The following is a 14716-nucleotide window of genomic DNA, read 5'->3' as shown; positions in this document are numbered from 1 at the left end:
TGTTGACTCTGTAGATTGCTTTGGGTAATATAGTCATGTTCACAATATTGATTTTTCCAATCAAAGAACATGATATATCTCTCCATCTATTTATGTCATCTTAATTTCTTTCATCATTGTCTTATAGTTTTCTGTATACAGGTCTTTTAGTCTCCTTAGGTAGGTTTATTCCTAGGTATTTTACTCTTTTTGTTGCAATGGTGAATGGGATTGTTTCAAAAAGGATTCTTTTAAAAATTTGCTTTTAGCAGTGTATTATTTTGAATATTTTCCTGCTTTTATTCAGCATTTGCATTTTCTTCATCTTTTGCCTATTTTTCTATTTTTTTTTTAAGATACAGGTTAAAAAAAAAAACAACTCAGTGGATCCTTATTGAGGATTTAGCACCTTCTAGCCATTGCTTAAGGTGCTAAAGGTAGAGTTGTGAATAAAAGGCAATATGAAGTCATAGTGCTTTTCTTCTCGTAGGGGTGGAATCAGAAAACATGTTTTTAAAAAAAAATCATAATTAAATTTCTAGTATTTGCCCCTGTTAGCTTGCAAGCATTCTTTTTCCAGAAAAATAGGATTATCTTTTAATTTTGCTTCTGATGTATTTTCCCATACATTTTTAGGTTGATTTTTGGTAGTCAGATCTGTTGGTCTTTTGTAGTACCCTTAAAACATACAGTTAGTTATTTTTTGTCTGTTTTCCTCGATTGTAAGGAACACTAGGATGGAGACAGTGTTTCTTATTTATCTTTGAAAGATAGTATGATGTAGTATATGAGTCTTTTGGCTCTGGTTACTTCCTTTACACTAGTGAATCAATCTTTCTGAGCCACAGTGATCTCATCCCTGAAATAGAAAGCTCACCTTTCTTGTCTCAGATTTCTCATAACCGTGAGAGAAGTTTAGAGCAGTCTCTGGCACATAGTATGCACTCAGGTATTACCTGTCATCATAATCATTATTGTCATATATTAGACAAACATTAAATACTTGAAGGAGTAAATACACATTAAAGATGTTTGTACCTGCTTTCAAATTCCCTTTGATTTGAAGCTCTTGTGAAATGAATGGAGCTACCAACAAATACTTATGAAGCTTATGTGCATGGTTTTGAACCCAGTGAGAACTATGGTAGTCATAGTCCTTGCCTTCATAGAGTTTATAGTCTGCTTGGGAACACAAATCAGATACTGATGAAGAGAATAAAAGGGGAAAGACAGGGTCTGCTTTTTATGAATAATCAGAGAAGTTATATCTTTAGAAGTGACTTTTTTAAGCTAGTGCCTGAAGCAGGAAGAAAATCACATGAAAAGACCCGGAGGCAGAAGAGGTTGGTATAAAGAATTGTATGAGAATACTTGAAGACAGTATTGCTAGGATATAAGTAAAAGGGAATGTGGTATGAGAATTAGGCTGGCTATTATATAGACGAACTGTAGTGGAAACAAAAAGATCCCTGCAAAGCCCTTGTGTTCCAGATAAGAGGGAGTGGTGTCTTGGTCAGAACTGATGAATTTGAGATAGCAGGGGTTTGGAATCAGCGTGCCTGTGTGCATGCTCGGTTGAGTCCAGCTCTTCTGCAACCCCGTGAACTGCAGCCTGCCAGGTTCCTCTGTCCATGAATTTTCCAGGCAAGAATACTGGAGTGGGTTGCCATTTCCTACTCCAGGGGATCTCAAGAGTTGGCAGTGATGGTGAGGATAGGAGGTTGGTAAAAAAGGAGCATTAAGATGAACTTTAGGTTTCTGGCTTGGAATACTAGGTGGAAAATGGGGACACTTTACTGAGATAGGAAAGATTAGAAGCTTTAGAAGCTATGAGAGGAGCAGATTTAGAGGGCATGTATTGTAGATGGAATCAAATTTTTTTTTTTTTTTAAGTTTGAATGCCCTATGAAGTATCTACAGAGAGCCCAGAGGCAGTCTGGACGGGAGATCAAAACTCATGAATCAAGAGAAAGACAAATATTATATGATATCACTTATATGTGAAATCTAAAAATAATAAAAATGAATCTATAAACAAAATAGAAGCAGACTCACAGACATAGAAAACAAACTTCTGGTTGCCAAAGGGTAGAGGGAGAAAGAGGGGTAAATTAGGAGTATGAGATTAACAAAGTCTTGTACGTACAATAAATAAGCGACAAGGAATTGCTGTATAGCAAAGAAAATTATATTCATCATCTTGTAATAACATATAATGGAATATAATCTGAAAAAAAAACTGAATAACTTTGCTGTATACTTGAAACTAACACAATATTGTAAATGAAGTATACTTCAGTTTAAAAAAAAAACAAACCCAAGACTCAAATACAGACCAAGATTTCTCCACTTTGGCACAATATATTGACACTTTGGACGGGGTAATTCTTTGTGGTGGGGGACTGCCTGGTGCATTATATGTTTACAGCATTCCCAGCCTCTACCCATTAGAAGCCAGTAATACCCCTTTTCCAAGTTGTGGCAACTAAGTGTCTCCAGACCTTGCTATATGCTTTCTGGTTGGAGCTGACTGTGGCTCAGATCATGAACTCCTTATTGCTCAGACTTAAATTGAAGAAAGTAGGGAAAACCACTAGACCATTCAGGTATGACCTAAATCAAATCCCTTATGACTATACAGTGGAAGTGAGAAATAGATTTAAGGGACTAGATCTGATAGAGTACCTGATGAACTATGGACGGAGGTTCGTGACATTGTACAGGAGACAGGGATCAAGATCATCCCCAAGAAAAAGAAATGCAAAAAAGCAAAATGGCTGTCTGAGGAGGCCTTACAAATAGCTATGAAAAGAAGAGAAGCAAAAAGCAAAGGAGAAAAGGAAAGATATTCCCATCTGAATGCAGAGTTCCAAAGAATAGCAAGGAGAGATAAGAAAGCCTTCCTCTGTGATCAATGCAAAGAAATAGAGGAAAACAATAGAATGGGAAAGACTAGAGATCTCTTCAAGAAAATTAGAGATACCAAGGGAACATTTCATGCAAAGATGGGCTCAATAAAGGACAGAAATGGTATGGACCTAACAGAAGCAGACGATATTAAGAAGAGGAGGCAAGAATACACAGAAGAACTGTACAAAAAAGATCTTCACGACCCAGATAATCATGATGGTGTGATCACTCACACTCACCTAGAGCCAGACATCCTGGAATGTGAAGTCAAGTGGGCCTTAGGAAGCATCACTATGAACAAAGCTAGTGGAGGTGATGGAACTCCAGTTGAGCTATTTCAAATCCTGAAAGATGATGCTGTGAAAGTGCTGCACTCAATATGTCAAGCAAATTTGGAAAACTCAGCAGTGGCCACAGGACTGGAAAAGGTCAGTTTTCATTCCAATCCCAAAGAAAGGCATTGCCAAAGAATGCTCAAACTGCCACACAATTGCACTCATCTCACACACTATTAAAGTAATAGTAGGGAGGCCTGGCTCAAAATTCTCCAAGCTAGGCTTCAGCAATACATGAACCGTGAATTTCCAGATGTTCAAGCTGGTTTTAGAAAAGGCAGAGGAACCAGAGATCAAATTGCCAACATCCGCTGGATCATCGAAAGAGCAAGCGAGTTCCATAAAAACATCTATTTCTGCTTTATTGACTATGCCAAAGCATTTGACTGTGTGGATCACAATAAACTGTAGAAAATTCTTAAAGAGATGAGAATACCAGACCACCTGATCTGCCTCTTGAGAAACCCGTATGCAAGTCAGGAAGCAACAGTTAGAACTGGACATGGAACAACAGACTGGTTCCAAATAGGGAAAGGTTTACATCAAGCCTGTATATTGTCACCCTGCTTATTTAACTTATATGCGGAGTACATCATGAGAAACGCTGGGCTGGAGGAAGCACATGCTGGAATCAGGTTTGCTGGGAGAAATATCAATAACCTCAGATATGCAGATGACACCACCCTTATGGCAGAAAGTGAAGAAGAACTAACCTCTTGATGAAAGTGAAAGAGGAGAGTGAAAAAGTTGGCTTAAAGGTCAACATTCAGAAAACTAAGATCATGGCATCCAGTCCCATCACTTCATGGTAAATAGATGGGGAAACAGTGGGAACAGTGACAGACTTTGTTTTTGCGGGCTCCAAAACCACTGCAGATGGTGATTGCAGCCATGAAATTAAAAGACACTTACTCCTTGGAAGGAAAGTTATGACCAACCTAGACAGCATATTAAAAATCAGAGACATTATTTGTCAACAAAGGTCTGTCTAGTCAAGGCTATGGTTTTTCCAGCAGTCATGTATGGATGTGAGAATTGGACTATAAAGAAAGCTGAGTGCCAAAGAATTGATGATTTTGAACTGTGGTGTTGGAGAAGATTCTTGAGAGTTCTTGGACTTCAAGGAGATCCAACCAGTCCATCCTAAAGGAGATCAGTCCTGGGTGTTCAGTGGAAGGACTGATGTTGAAGCTGAAACTCCAATACTTTGGCCACCTGATGTGAAGAGGTGACTCATTTGAAGAGACTCTGATGCTAGGAAAGATTGAGGGCAGGAGGAGAAGGGGATGGCAGAGGATGAGATGGTTGGATGGCATCACAGACTCAATGGACATTGGTTTGGGTGGACTCCGGGAGTTGTTGATAGACAGGGAGGCCTGGCATGCTGCGTTTCATGGGGTCGCAAAGAATTGGATATGACTGAGGAACTGAACTGAACTGAACTGGCAAAAATCACAGCTGTTTGAGAGCCTCTGATAGAAATGCTAATAAAATCTATGCAGTTGACTGAGGTCATCACAGGAAGAACATAAAACAGAGGCCTAAAACTAGTGACCCGCTAGTTTTAGAGGTTGTTAGAGATAAATTCTTTTTGACTTCACAGTACTTGACAGTTTCTAAAATTAATTGCTAGTATTTTTAAACACTGAGAAATTCCCCATAAAAATCTGGATTTTTCCTTCCTTTCTTGAAAAGTCGAGACTAAGGTGCAATGAATCTTCATTCATGAGTGAATGCTAGTGGCTGGAGGCTTTGCGGTCTGGCTTGGAGATGCTCTATTCTCTCTAATCCCTGTCGCCGCATGTGTAACTCTTTGTTCCCTGCCTTTTCCCTTTGGCCTTTGAGTTTGTGACTCTCTAGGGCACCCCTCTGATGCATGCCAACATTAAAATTTGGATAGAGAAGGAGGGGCAGTAAAGGAGACTGAGAGGGAGCCTCCAGTAAGGTAGGAGGAAAACATAAATAAAAGATCACAGGAGCTGAGGGAGAAGGGGACTGGGTTGAAAAGAAAATGCTGCTGAGAGATTTAAGATCACTTTAGAAAAATGTCCATTGAATTTGGTCATGTGGTGATTGTTGATGACTTTGATGAGTATTTGTGGAGGAAGGAGGTTGATTCCAGATTGCATAGTGACAAAAATGGATAAACAGAAAGCTAGTAGAGCAGTGAAATGTAGCTTGATATAGTTAGAGTAACTCATGATGCCCATGGCCACTGCCTTATTGACTGTCAGTATAATCCAGTTCACCACTGTAGGTTGGTGGAAACTCAGGACTGCCCCACAGCTGCCCTTAGTACCTCACAAATTCCAACTGTGAATCTGCCTCCAGTATATTACTTGCTATCTCTGATGTTGGATTGTATAATTATATCTTGAAAATCAGGTAAGATCAGTCTAAATGAGCACTCAGGATCTTCTCATTTTATGATATACCTAAGTTTAGAATGGAATAGATAGAGGTTATTGTGGCTATTGAAGATATATTTGAGTTTGAAACTTCAGTAGTGGATGTAGAAAAGTTAGTGAATCTATAAAAAATTATAAAATATATTGTAGAAAAAAAGGAAGTGGAATTGGATCGCAGAAGCTCAGATGATGTGAGTTTGTTTAGACTAGAACAGTGTTAATTTTGTCAGCATTCCTTAGAGTTACAGGTGTTTGCTTTTGGAAATCAATCTGTAATATAAAACACAAGTGATTATAACATGAGATGGGGAGACAGCATGTGTAGTTTTGCTGCAGAGAGGATACAGAAATGAGGCATAACTGGTGAGGGGTGTAGAATCCAGACTATTTCACTTATAGATGAAAATATAGTTGACCCATGAACAACTGGGAGTTTAGGGATGCCCATTCTCTGCACAGTTGAAAATCCAAATATAACTTAAGAGTTGACCTTTTGTATCTGCTGTTCCTTCATATTTGTGGTTCTGCATCTGAGGATTTAACCAACCATGGATCTTGTTTTTAGTTATTTACTAAGTCATGTCTGACTCTTGCGACTCCATGGACTAGCCCGCCAGGCTCCTCTGGGATTTCCCAGGCAAGAATACTGGAGTGGGTTGCCATTTCCCTCTAGGAGATCTTCCTGACCCAGGGATCAAACCCACATCTGCATTGGCAGGTGGACTCTTTACCACTGAGTCACCAGGGAAGCCCCATAAATCTTGTAGCACTCTAGTATTTACTATTGAAAAAAATCCACATATAAGTGAACCTTTGCAAGTTCAAACCTGTATTGTCCAGTGATCAGCTGTATCAGTTCAGTTCAGTCACTCAGTCGTGTCCAACTCTTTGCGACCCCCTGGACTGCAGCACGCCAGACTTCCCAGTCTATCACCAACTCCTGGAGCTTACTCAAACTCATGTCCATCAAGTCGGTGATGCCATCCAACCATCTCTTCCTCTGTTGTCCCCTTCTCCTCCTGCCTTCAATCTTTCCCAGCATCAGGGTCTTTTCACATCAGGTGGCCAAAGTATTGGCGTTTCAGCTTCAGCATCAGTCCTTCCAATGAATATTCAGGACTAATTTCCTTTAAGATGGACTGATTGGATCTCCTTGCAGTCCAAGGGACTCTCAAGAGTCTTCTCCAACACCACAGTTCAAAAGCATCAGTTCTTCAGCGCTCAGCTTTCTTTATAGTCTGACTCTCACATTCGTACATGACTACTGGAAGAACCATAGCTTTGAAGGTCAGCTGTATACTACAGTAGTTTTTTGTGCCAATGAAAATGTTAAGTAGAGCTGAAAAAGTACTTGAATGATTGAGTATATAATGCTAATTAGAAAAGGATAGCAGCTTTTCCCTGTTGTAAATGTTAGTTTTAGAGACTAGGGGGATCATTTTGTCCTGGGCACCAAGTGGCCATGGGAGAAAGGGGAAAATATTCTGTCATTAATCACTGAATGTGACAGGTTCGTTTTGTAGCTCCACTCTCAATCTTTGGTCTATTTGTGTGTGTGTGTGTTTGTTACATTTTGTTTTCCTCTTATTTTTTGTTTGATGGTTTATTTCTGTAGGTTCTTGATCTTCCACAATGGGTGAGCCACAGCAAGTGAGTGCCCTCCCACCCCCTCCGATGCAGTACATCAAGGAGTATACAGATGAAAATATTCAGGAAGGCCTCGCTCCCAAGCCTCCACCTCCAATAAAGGACAGTTACATGATGTTTGGCAACCAGTTCCAGTGTGATGATCTTATCATCCGCCCTTTAGAAAGTCAGGGTATTGAACGACTTCATCCTATGCAGTTTGATCATAAGAAAGAACTGAGAAAACTCAATATGTCTATCCTTATTAATTTCTTAGACCTCTTAGATATCTTGATAAGGAGCCCTGGGAGTATAAAACGAGAAGAGAAGCTAGAAGATCTTAAGCTGCTTTTTGTACATGTACATCATCTCATAAATGAATACCGACCCCACCAAGCAAGAGAGACCTTGAGAGTCATGATGGAGGTGCAGAAACGTCAACGTCTTGAGACAGCCGAGAGGTTTCAAAAGCATCTTGAACGAGTCATTGAGATGATTCAGAATTGCTTGGCTTCTCTGCCTGATGATTTGCCTCATTCGGAAGCAGGGATGAGAGTAAAAACTGAACCAATGGACGCTGATGACAGCAACAATTGTACGGGACAGAATGAACAACAAAGAGAAAATTCAGGTCATAGGAGAGATCAGATTATAGAGAAAGATGCCGCCTTGTGTGTCCTGATTGACGAAATGAATGAAAGGCCGTGAAGGATGTTTCTTTTCCTTTCCCCTTCAGTGAATGGTATACACATCAGTTAATTCACTTTTAGAGAGTCTCAAAAGAGATTAGAAGTCTTACAAGCAGCTTGATTCTCCAACTTTCTCAATTGTGAGAAGTCACAGCAGTAATTTCACCGTATGGCAAGCATAGGTAAATGAGTGTGCCTACATTAGTTAAGAGTGATCACTTTAAAAAGCAGAGTGCAGGTATTTGTGGAATATCCTTGTTTCCAGAGTTGCAGTGAATTTTGAAGATATCTTCAGTGATAGCAGGTTTTCAACCCTGGAAAGTAGATTTGTCATTTGCTTTAAGAGTAATAGATAATAAAGGATATCAGACTTTATAAATGTGAAATTATGAGATCTTTGTTTCACTTAAAACTTGCTTAATCTCTAAAAAAGAATAGTGTAACATGTTTAAAGAGAGGAACCCCAGAATTATAAAACAGTTTCATTTTTTCTCTTGGCTGTTCTTGCAAACACTGTCTCAGCCTCTTACTCGTATCCTGGATGGGTCCTAGAACTTTTATCCAGTCACTAAGAAGTCCTTTGATCACTTTTAGTTACAAACATTCATTTTAATAATTAAAATGTCTATGTAAATTATCTGTACTACATTTCCTAGATTCAGACTTGCTTAAGGCTGGAAGCCTGCCATGGAAAGGGGGTTTGGTGGCAGAGATCTCTGGATCTCCACCAGAGATTCTTGCTCCCCTGAGACGTGCTGCCTTGCCAGAAACTGTGGTTCTCCATTCCTTGTGTATCTCTGTGAGGCCATGTGACTGAGTTCTTAGCAGTGGAATATGATGTAAAAATCCAGGCCTGCCCCATAAAGTTTCTTATATCGCCCACCATTTCTCATCTGCTGGTTTGATGGTTACACCCAGGAAAACTTTGGAAGCCACTTGAAGATGGCAAAAGTTTGGTCATTTTGGGTCCTTGAATGCCTGAAGACTAGGACCTCCTTTCATTTTAACTCCACCCTCCCCCGTCCCACCCTTCTCCCACCCCTGCTGATTTAACTTCATGTGAATAAGAAGTCAACTTCCTGTTATTTTGTTGTTGTTATTGTTTTGAGCACTGAGATTTCATTTCTGCACTTCTCTTTTCTTTTCTCCAACCCCTCTTCCACTGAAATCTTGATGGAGAGTCTGCCTTGTATCTGAGGGTTTCTACCAGCCTTCCTCTTAATAAAGCATATTTAGAAATATGCTTTGAGTGGTTCTCAAAGCATAGTGCTAGACCGGCAGCATTGGCATCACTTGGGGACTGGTTAGAAATGCGAATTCTCAGGTCCATCCCAGCCATACTAAAGTGAATTCTAGAAGTGGGGCTCAACAAACTGTGTTAAAGAGCTCTCAGGTGATTCCTGTGCAGGCTCAAGCTTAAGAATCCCTGATAATGGTAAGGCCTTTTCCCAGATAAACAGGCAGAGTCCAGTTTAAAGTGGCCATGGGTCAATTCTGTGTGTGAAACACTCATTTATCCTTTTCTTTAAAATTCTGGGGAGTTTAGGCTGTTCCCAAGTAGATAGCCTGTTCCGCACACCCTCCTGGACTGGGCCTAAGCTGTGCCAGACGAGGGACAGATGTTCTTGGCAAGTGGGGCCACTCTTCTCTTTCTGTCCATGGGCCTCTTGCCTGTCTTAAAAAAATATCTGGCTTCCCTAGTGGCTCAGTTGCTAAAGAATCTGCCTGCAGTGCTGGGTTTGATCCTTGGGTCAGGAGGATCCCCTGGAGAAGGAAATGGCAACCCATTCCAGTACTCTTGCCTGAAGAATTCCATGGGCAGAGGAGCCGGGCAGGCTACAGTCCATGGGATCACAAAGAGTCAGACAGGACTGTGTAACTTTCAAGTAGACAACCTCTCTGTTAGGCTGATAGTTGGCAAATCTCATTTATTTTTTCCTGATATGTGTTTGGTATTGATTTTTGGGCTCCATAGACTCCAGGAGACACAGTCTGGGCTCTATTAAAGTTTAAATTGAAGGGGGAAGGAAACCCCTTCATCTCCCTGTGGCAGAATAAGGCAGACATAACATAATACTTTAGCAACTCTCCAAAGGAATCTCCTTTGACCACAACACTCTTACAACACTGAGGTACACAACCAATTTTGCAAATCCTTGCATGGAAAAAACTAACTGAATCACATTATCACTATCACATCCTTAAGAGAGTCACAACATTATTTGTATATAATGTTTGTTGGAGAGAAAGAATAAGAGATTAAAATTTCATGTGAAATCTTAAATTCTGACTTTGAGAGGGGATATGATCTTGCAGATCTGTCAGGGTGGAACTTGACATAAACTAAAGAATTCTGATGTGAACTCCCACTGTTACAATGGGATGAACACCAGTGGTCTGATAGTTGTTACAAATTTCAAAGTGTATGCAAAGACTCTGTGAGGATTAAAATACATCTTTGCACACCTGATCATAATGAATATTCCTTATAGATTGATACTTTGAAGTGGAATATCTGAAGGTATAACCAGGGCAACCCTTGAGATTACCAGTGCTGGGACCCAGACTACAAGGATTCTGGTTTCATTGTTCTGGAGTGGGGCCGTGAAATTGGTTTTGAGAAGTTTGTAGGTGACTGCTGTGCCATAGGATAAAGGATTGCATTAGTCAGTACTCTCTACTTGTACTAGTTTAAGCAAAAGATGGATTTGTTGAAAGGATTATGAAATCCTTTTAAATTTATGAAATTAAGGATTTATGAAATCCCTAACACGTGATTATTGAAATCATGTGTTACATGATTGAGGGGTGAGTTAAACATCCAAACCACGAAGAGGACTTGGAGGTTCTTTAGGGCAACTGGGACTCAAACCTGGTCCAGAACCCTTTGTCCCTCCTTTCTGACTTTTCTGTTAATTTCATTCTATACAAACCAGCTTCTTTGATGGTATGAGTGGAGAACATGTGTGCTCACAGTTCCTGAGTGTTAAGTCTTTCTGTACTACTGTCTGGGAGTTGTCTCCAAAAAATAAAATGAAATTGACAAGGCAGAGAGGGAGAAGTTAGCGGTGGCATTCCTGATTTCAGCTGGGCCATTAGCTGGCGGGGGGCGGGGGGAAGATTCTGTAAGAATATGACAGATCCCAACATGTTAATGTATGGAAGGAGGTGGTCCACCCCTCTGTTTAAGTCCATTTATTTGCTCTGTTCATTTAGTGGATATTGCGGTCCTCTATTCCTGATACTGGTTTAGTTCCTGGGGGTATGAAGAATGGGAAGGAAAATGAAAGAAACAGGAACACAAATGGGTTAATTTTTGAAAGCATAAATTCTTGCATTAACCCTTCAGCCATTATAACAAGAATCTTGCTTCCAATATATTTCTATTTCCTACCCAAAATGCCTTGTCCACATTATTTTCTCAAGTTGTGTCTGTGTTTGAAATTGTTAAGAGTTGTGGAAGACCATTTCAACTGTGCTGTGTTGTATTTGAGAGAAAAGACCTGTCTTGAGGCACAGGAAACAGCAAGTACAAGTGTCTCTTGAGATAAAAGCTGGCATAAGTTTGAGGGAAAAGGCTGTTAGGGCCACGCCACAGGGAGGGAGGAGGTTGGCGCTAGAGAAGCAGATGGTGGCAGGTTACAGGACTTAGAAGGCCAAGGAAAGGAGTTTGTTCTATCCTAAATCTGATGGGAAGTGTTGGGGAGAGAGGGGAATTTTCCCCTCTACCCCTCTTGAGTTCTTGTGATTGGGCTAATAATAAAACTGACACAAGACAAATTAATAGGAGAAAATTTTAATTCCTATACACAGAGGTCTCAGCAATGGGACCTAAGAAGTAGCCAGAGCATTTATATTCTTTAGACAAACACTGAATTTGTGAGGAATTGGCAGGTACTCAATGAAGAATCTAAACAATTTGGGCTTGGAGTAATAAAGAGGTAACAAGGTTTATTTGTATAGGCTTTTCTGTTCAAATTCCTTATCTCTGGTGATAAGGGTGTCTTTTCCCTTCACTGTGTTGAGTGAAACTTTCATGGGAGAGGTTTGTTTTTTGCTTTAGGGGAAACAGTGCAGGGGTCGAGTGGGGGGAATTGGGGTTAAGAGGGTGGTCAGAGTGTCGCTCTTGTATTGGCCATGTCTTAGTTCAGTATGCCATTGGAAATATTTTGGGGCACCCTGCCCAAGTTGTAACATACATCAATAGCATGCATATAAAGCACTTAGTTGGCACTGTTCTAATCAGTTAATATACGAAAAGCTGTTTTAAAAACAACGCATTAAAATCATGATTTTTACACCGTATTTCAGATGAGGGAGTGGAGACTCAGAGGGGTGTCATTTATCCAAGATCACCAAGCTAGTGAGTGACAAAGCCAGGATTGAAATATTCTAGTTTCATAGCCTAAACCTTCATATTTTATACCTCTCTGCTGCTGCTGCTGTGGCATCATATATTTAATAAATCATAGGTAGTAAGTAACAGAGTCAAGAGTGGAATCTGATATTTTAACCCCCAAATTCTTATTTTCTACATCACATGGTATTAGACTGAGGAAGGAAGTTTGCAGATGGAAATTATGAGCTCCTTTTGAACATTTTAAAGCATTTATGTCAAATTCTGCTGCTGTCTTGAGATACTGTGCATTAAAGCACTAACATTCCTAAAACTCCAAGTAGGTATCACATTTTATTAAGTATTGTAAGCAGTATCACCCCCACTTTATGAAAGTGGGGGTCAGTTTTGTGGTTTGCTCAGGTGGTGTATCCAGATTAGAATCTAGGTCAGGAGTTGACATTTTTTAGCCATTGTAATTACTCCTCTATTGCAGTACAAATGCAGCCATAGAAAATATGTAGACAAATGAGAATGCTGTATTCCAACTTTAGATATGGAGATTGAAACTTGAGTTTAAATAATTTTTACATGTTATGAAATAGTCTTTTGATTTTTTCCCAACCATTTAAACATGTTAAAAATAATTCCTATCTTGTGGAATGTACAAAAACAGGCAGCTGAATGAATTTGGCCAGAGGGTCTGATCTAGGTGATTGAATTCTTAACCCTGGAGTATTTTCATAAAACCACTTAATAACCACAAAATAAAAATTATAGGTTTGTTCTAGGGCTGAAGTGAGATTATGGCTACAGAGCACTCAGCATAATTTCTGGTACTTAGTAAGCTCTCAAAGGACAACTGTTACTTTTCCTGATAATTGCAGTTGGCATTTAGAATCCAAAATTGAGGAACTGGTTTCAAACTGTAATGTGATGAGTCTAACAGTAAGTGGCACTGTTACCTCTTGTTCAGGAGCTGCAGCCAGGTGGCAGAAGAGGGGGCTAAGATGGAGAAACTCATAGATGCCGATTGTAATACTGAACTTTGTATTTAACGAGTGAGATGCTGTATCTGCTGTGGCCTACAGATTTTTTTCTCATGGAGAGAATAGGGTATAGATTTTTCAAAATAATCAGTACTATGTTGTGAATAACAGTTTTTGTTTTTTGTTTTTTTTTTTTGGTTAGAGCTTTTCTCTCAGGGCTGCCTGGACAAGACCTGAGGAAGACCTCAGACACTGTTGGTTAGTTCTGAGTAGATGATGACAGAAAGATGCTTCTCGCATCTGCTTAGCATCAAGCTGTAAAGCACCATCTGTGAAGCTGCTGGTTCCCTGCCATTCTGTAGGTTGGGAATAAGGGAGGACATTGAAAGGATGGGAGTCGGGTATTGGGAGGGGGAGACATGGCTGGCTTGGAATACACTGTATCATAACTATAAGGAAATGTACCTTTGGGTCTTTATTTTCACAATTTTTCAGTCATTCAACAAGCATGAAGATATACTATGAATACCATGCACTCATTAAGAGCCATTAAGAATGGTAATACTTTGTGAAAGTATATTCTATATATAGTAACAGCAAGTTGCTGAGTATAGTCTGAATTGGTGTATGTGTTTGTCTGTCTGTCTCTCCATACTCAGATTGGAAAAATGTTAAAAACTATTTTATGGATGAAGATGTAACTTGCTACACATTGAAGACACTTTGGCTAGTAAATGGCTGAATTAAAAATAAGATTTAAAAGAAGAGAAGAGAAAAAGGGTAAGACATGGTAGAATTTGAGCTCTTGTATGTACTAGCAGTGTAGCTTTGGTTTGAAATACTAACCACCATGACATTCAGTTTCCTTAGCTATGATAATTACAGACCCATCTCATAGAGTAGTTGGGAAGCCCAGGTGGTGCATTGGTAAAGAATCTGCCTGCCAACGCAGGAGACACAAGAGACATGGGTTCGATCCTTGAGTCGGGAAGATGCCCTGGAGTAGAAAATGTCAACCCACTCCAGTATTCCTGCCTGGAAGATTCCATTGACAGAGGAGCCTGATGGGCTACAGTCTGTGGGGTTGCAAAGAGTTGAACATGACAGCACAATACAGCACACAGGGTATTTACCATCTAATGTCAAAAATGAAGGCCCACACTAATTCTTTCTGAAACTTATTTGTCCCCAAGCAACGTACTCGGGTTTTAGGCTTGCTAATCATCTGTGAAGAAGCATCTGATCTGGAAGGGCTGTGTGGGTGTCTGAAAGGCTTCAGTGGTGCATGAGCCTGGGGCTCTGACTCATTACTACCTAAAGGGAAGAGTGGTTAAAAAAAAAAAAAGAGGAAGCCATAAATAATCAGCAGAAATGAAAAAGGGACATCACTATAGATTTGATAGACAATAAGATAAAATATGGATCACTTTATACCAACAAATTT

At 39.9% G+C, this 14716-nt stretch overlaps 1 protein-coding gene across 11 annotated transcripts in view; it reads left to right on the top strand.

The window, feature by feature from the left end:
• Positions 1–14022, top strand: part of MED7 (mediator complex subunit 7) — a 37444-nt gene extending 23422 nt beyond the window's left edge. For 6 of the 11 annotated variants that reach the window (XM_081500454.1, XM_081500453.1, XM_081500450.1 and 3 more), the window contains exon 2: positions 7248–8333. In XM_081500454.1, the coding sequence (XP_081356580.1) occupies positions 7265–7966 (702 nt within the window). In that variant the 5' untranslated portion in view covers positions 7248–7264 and the 3' untranslated portion in view covers positions 7967–8333. Of the gene's footprint in view, positions 1–7247; positions 8334–13474; positions 13631–13931 lie in introns of those variants that run through there. The other 5 variants (XR_014056682.1, XR_014056683.1, XR_014056684.1 and 2 more) reach the window with 3 other exon arrangements.
• The last annotated feature ends 694 nt before the right edge of the window (positions 14023–14716 follow it).

This window comes from Giraffa tippelskirchi, chromosome 6, assembly GCF_054371585.1.
Source record: "Giraffa tippelskirchi isolate mGirTip1 chromosome 6, T2T-mGirTip1v1.2.pri, whole genome shotgun sequence".
In the NCBI taxonomy this organism is placed as follows: domain Eukaryota; kingdom Metazoa; phylum Chordata; class Mammalia; order Artiodactyla; family Giraffidae; genus Giraffa; species Giraffa tippelskirchi.
The sequence above is the reverse complement of the archived record's forward strand: the minus strand, read 5'-3'. Positions and strand labels throughout refer to the sequence as shown.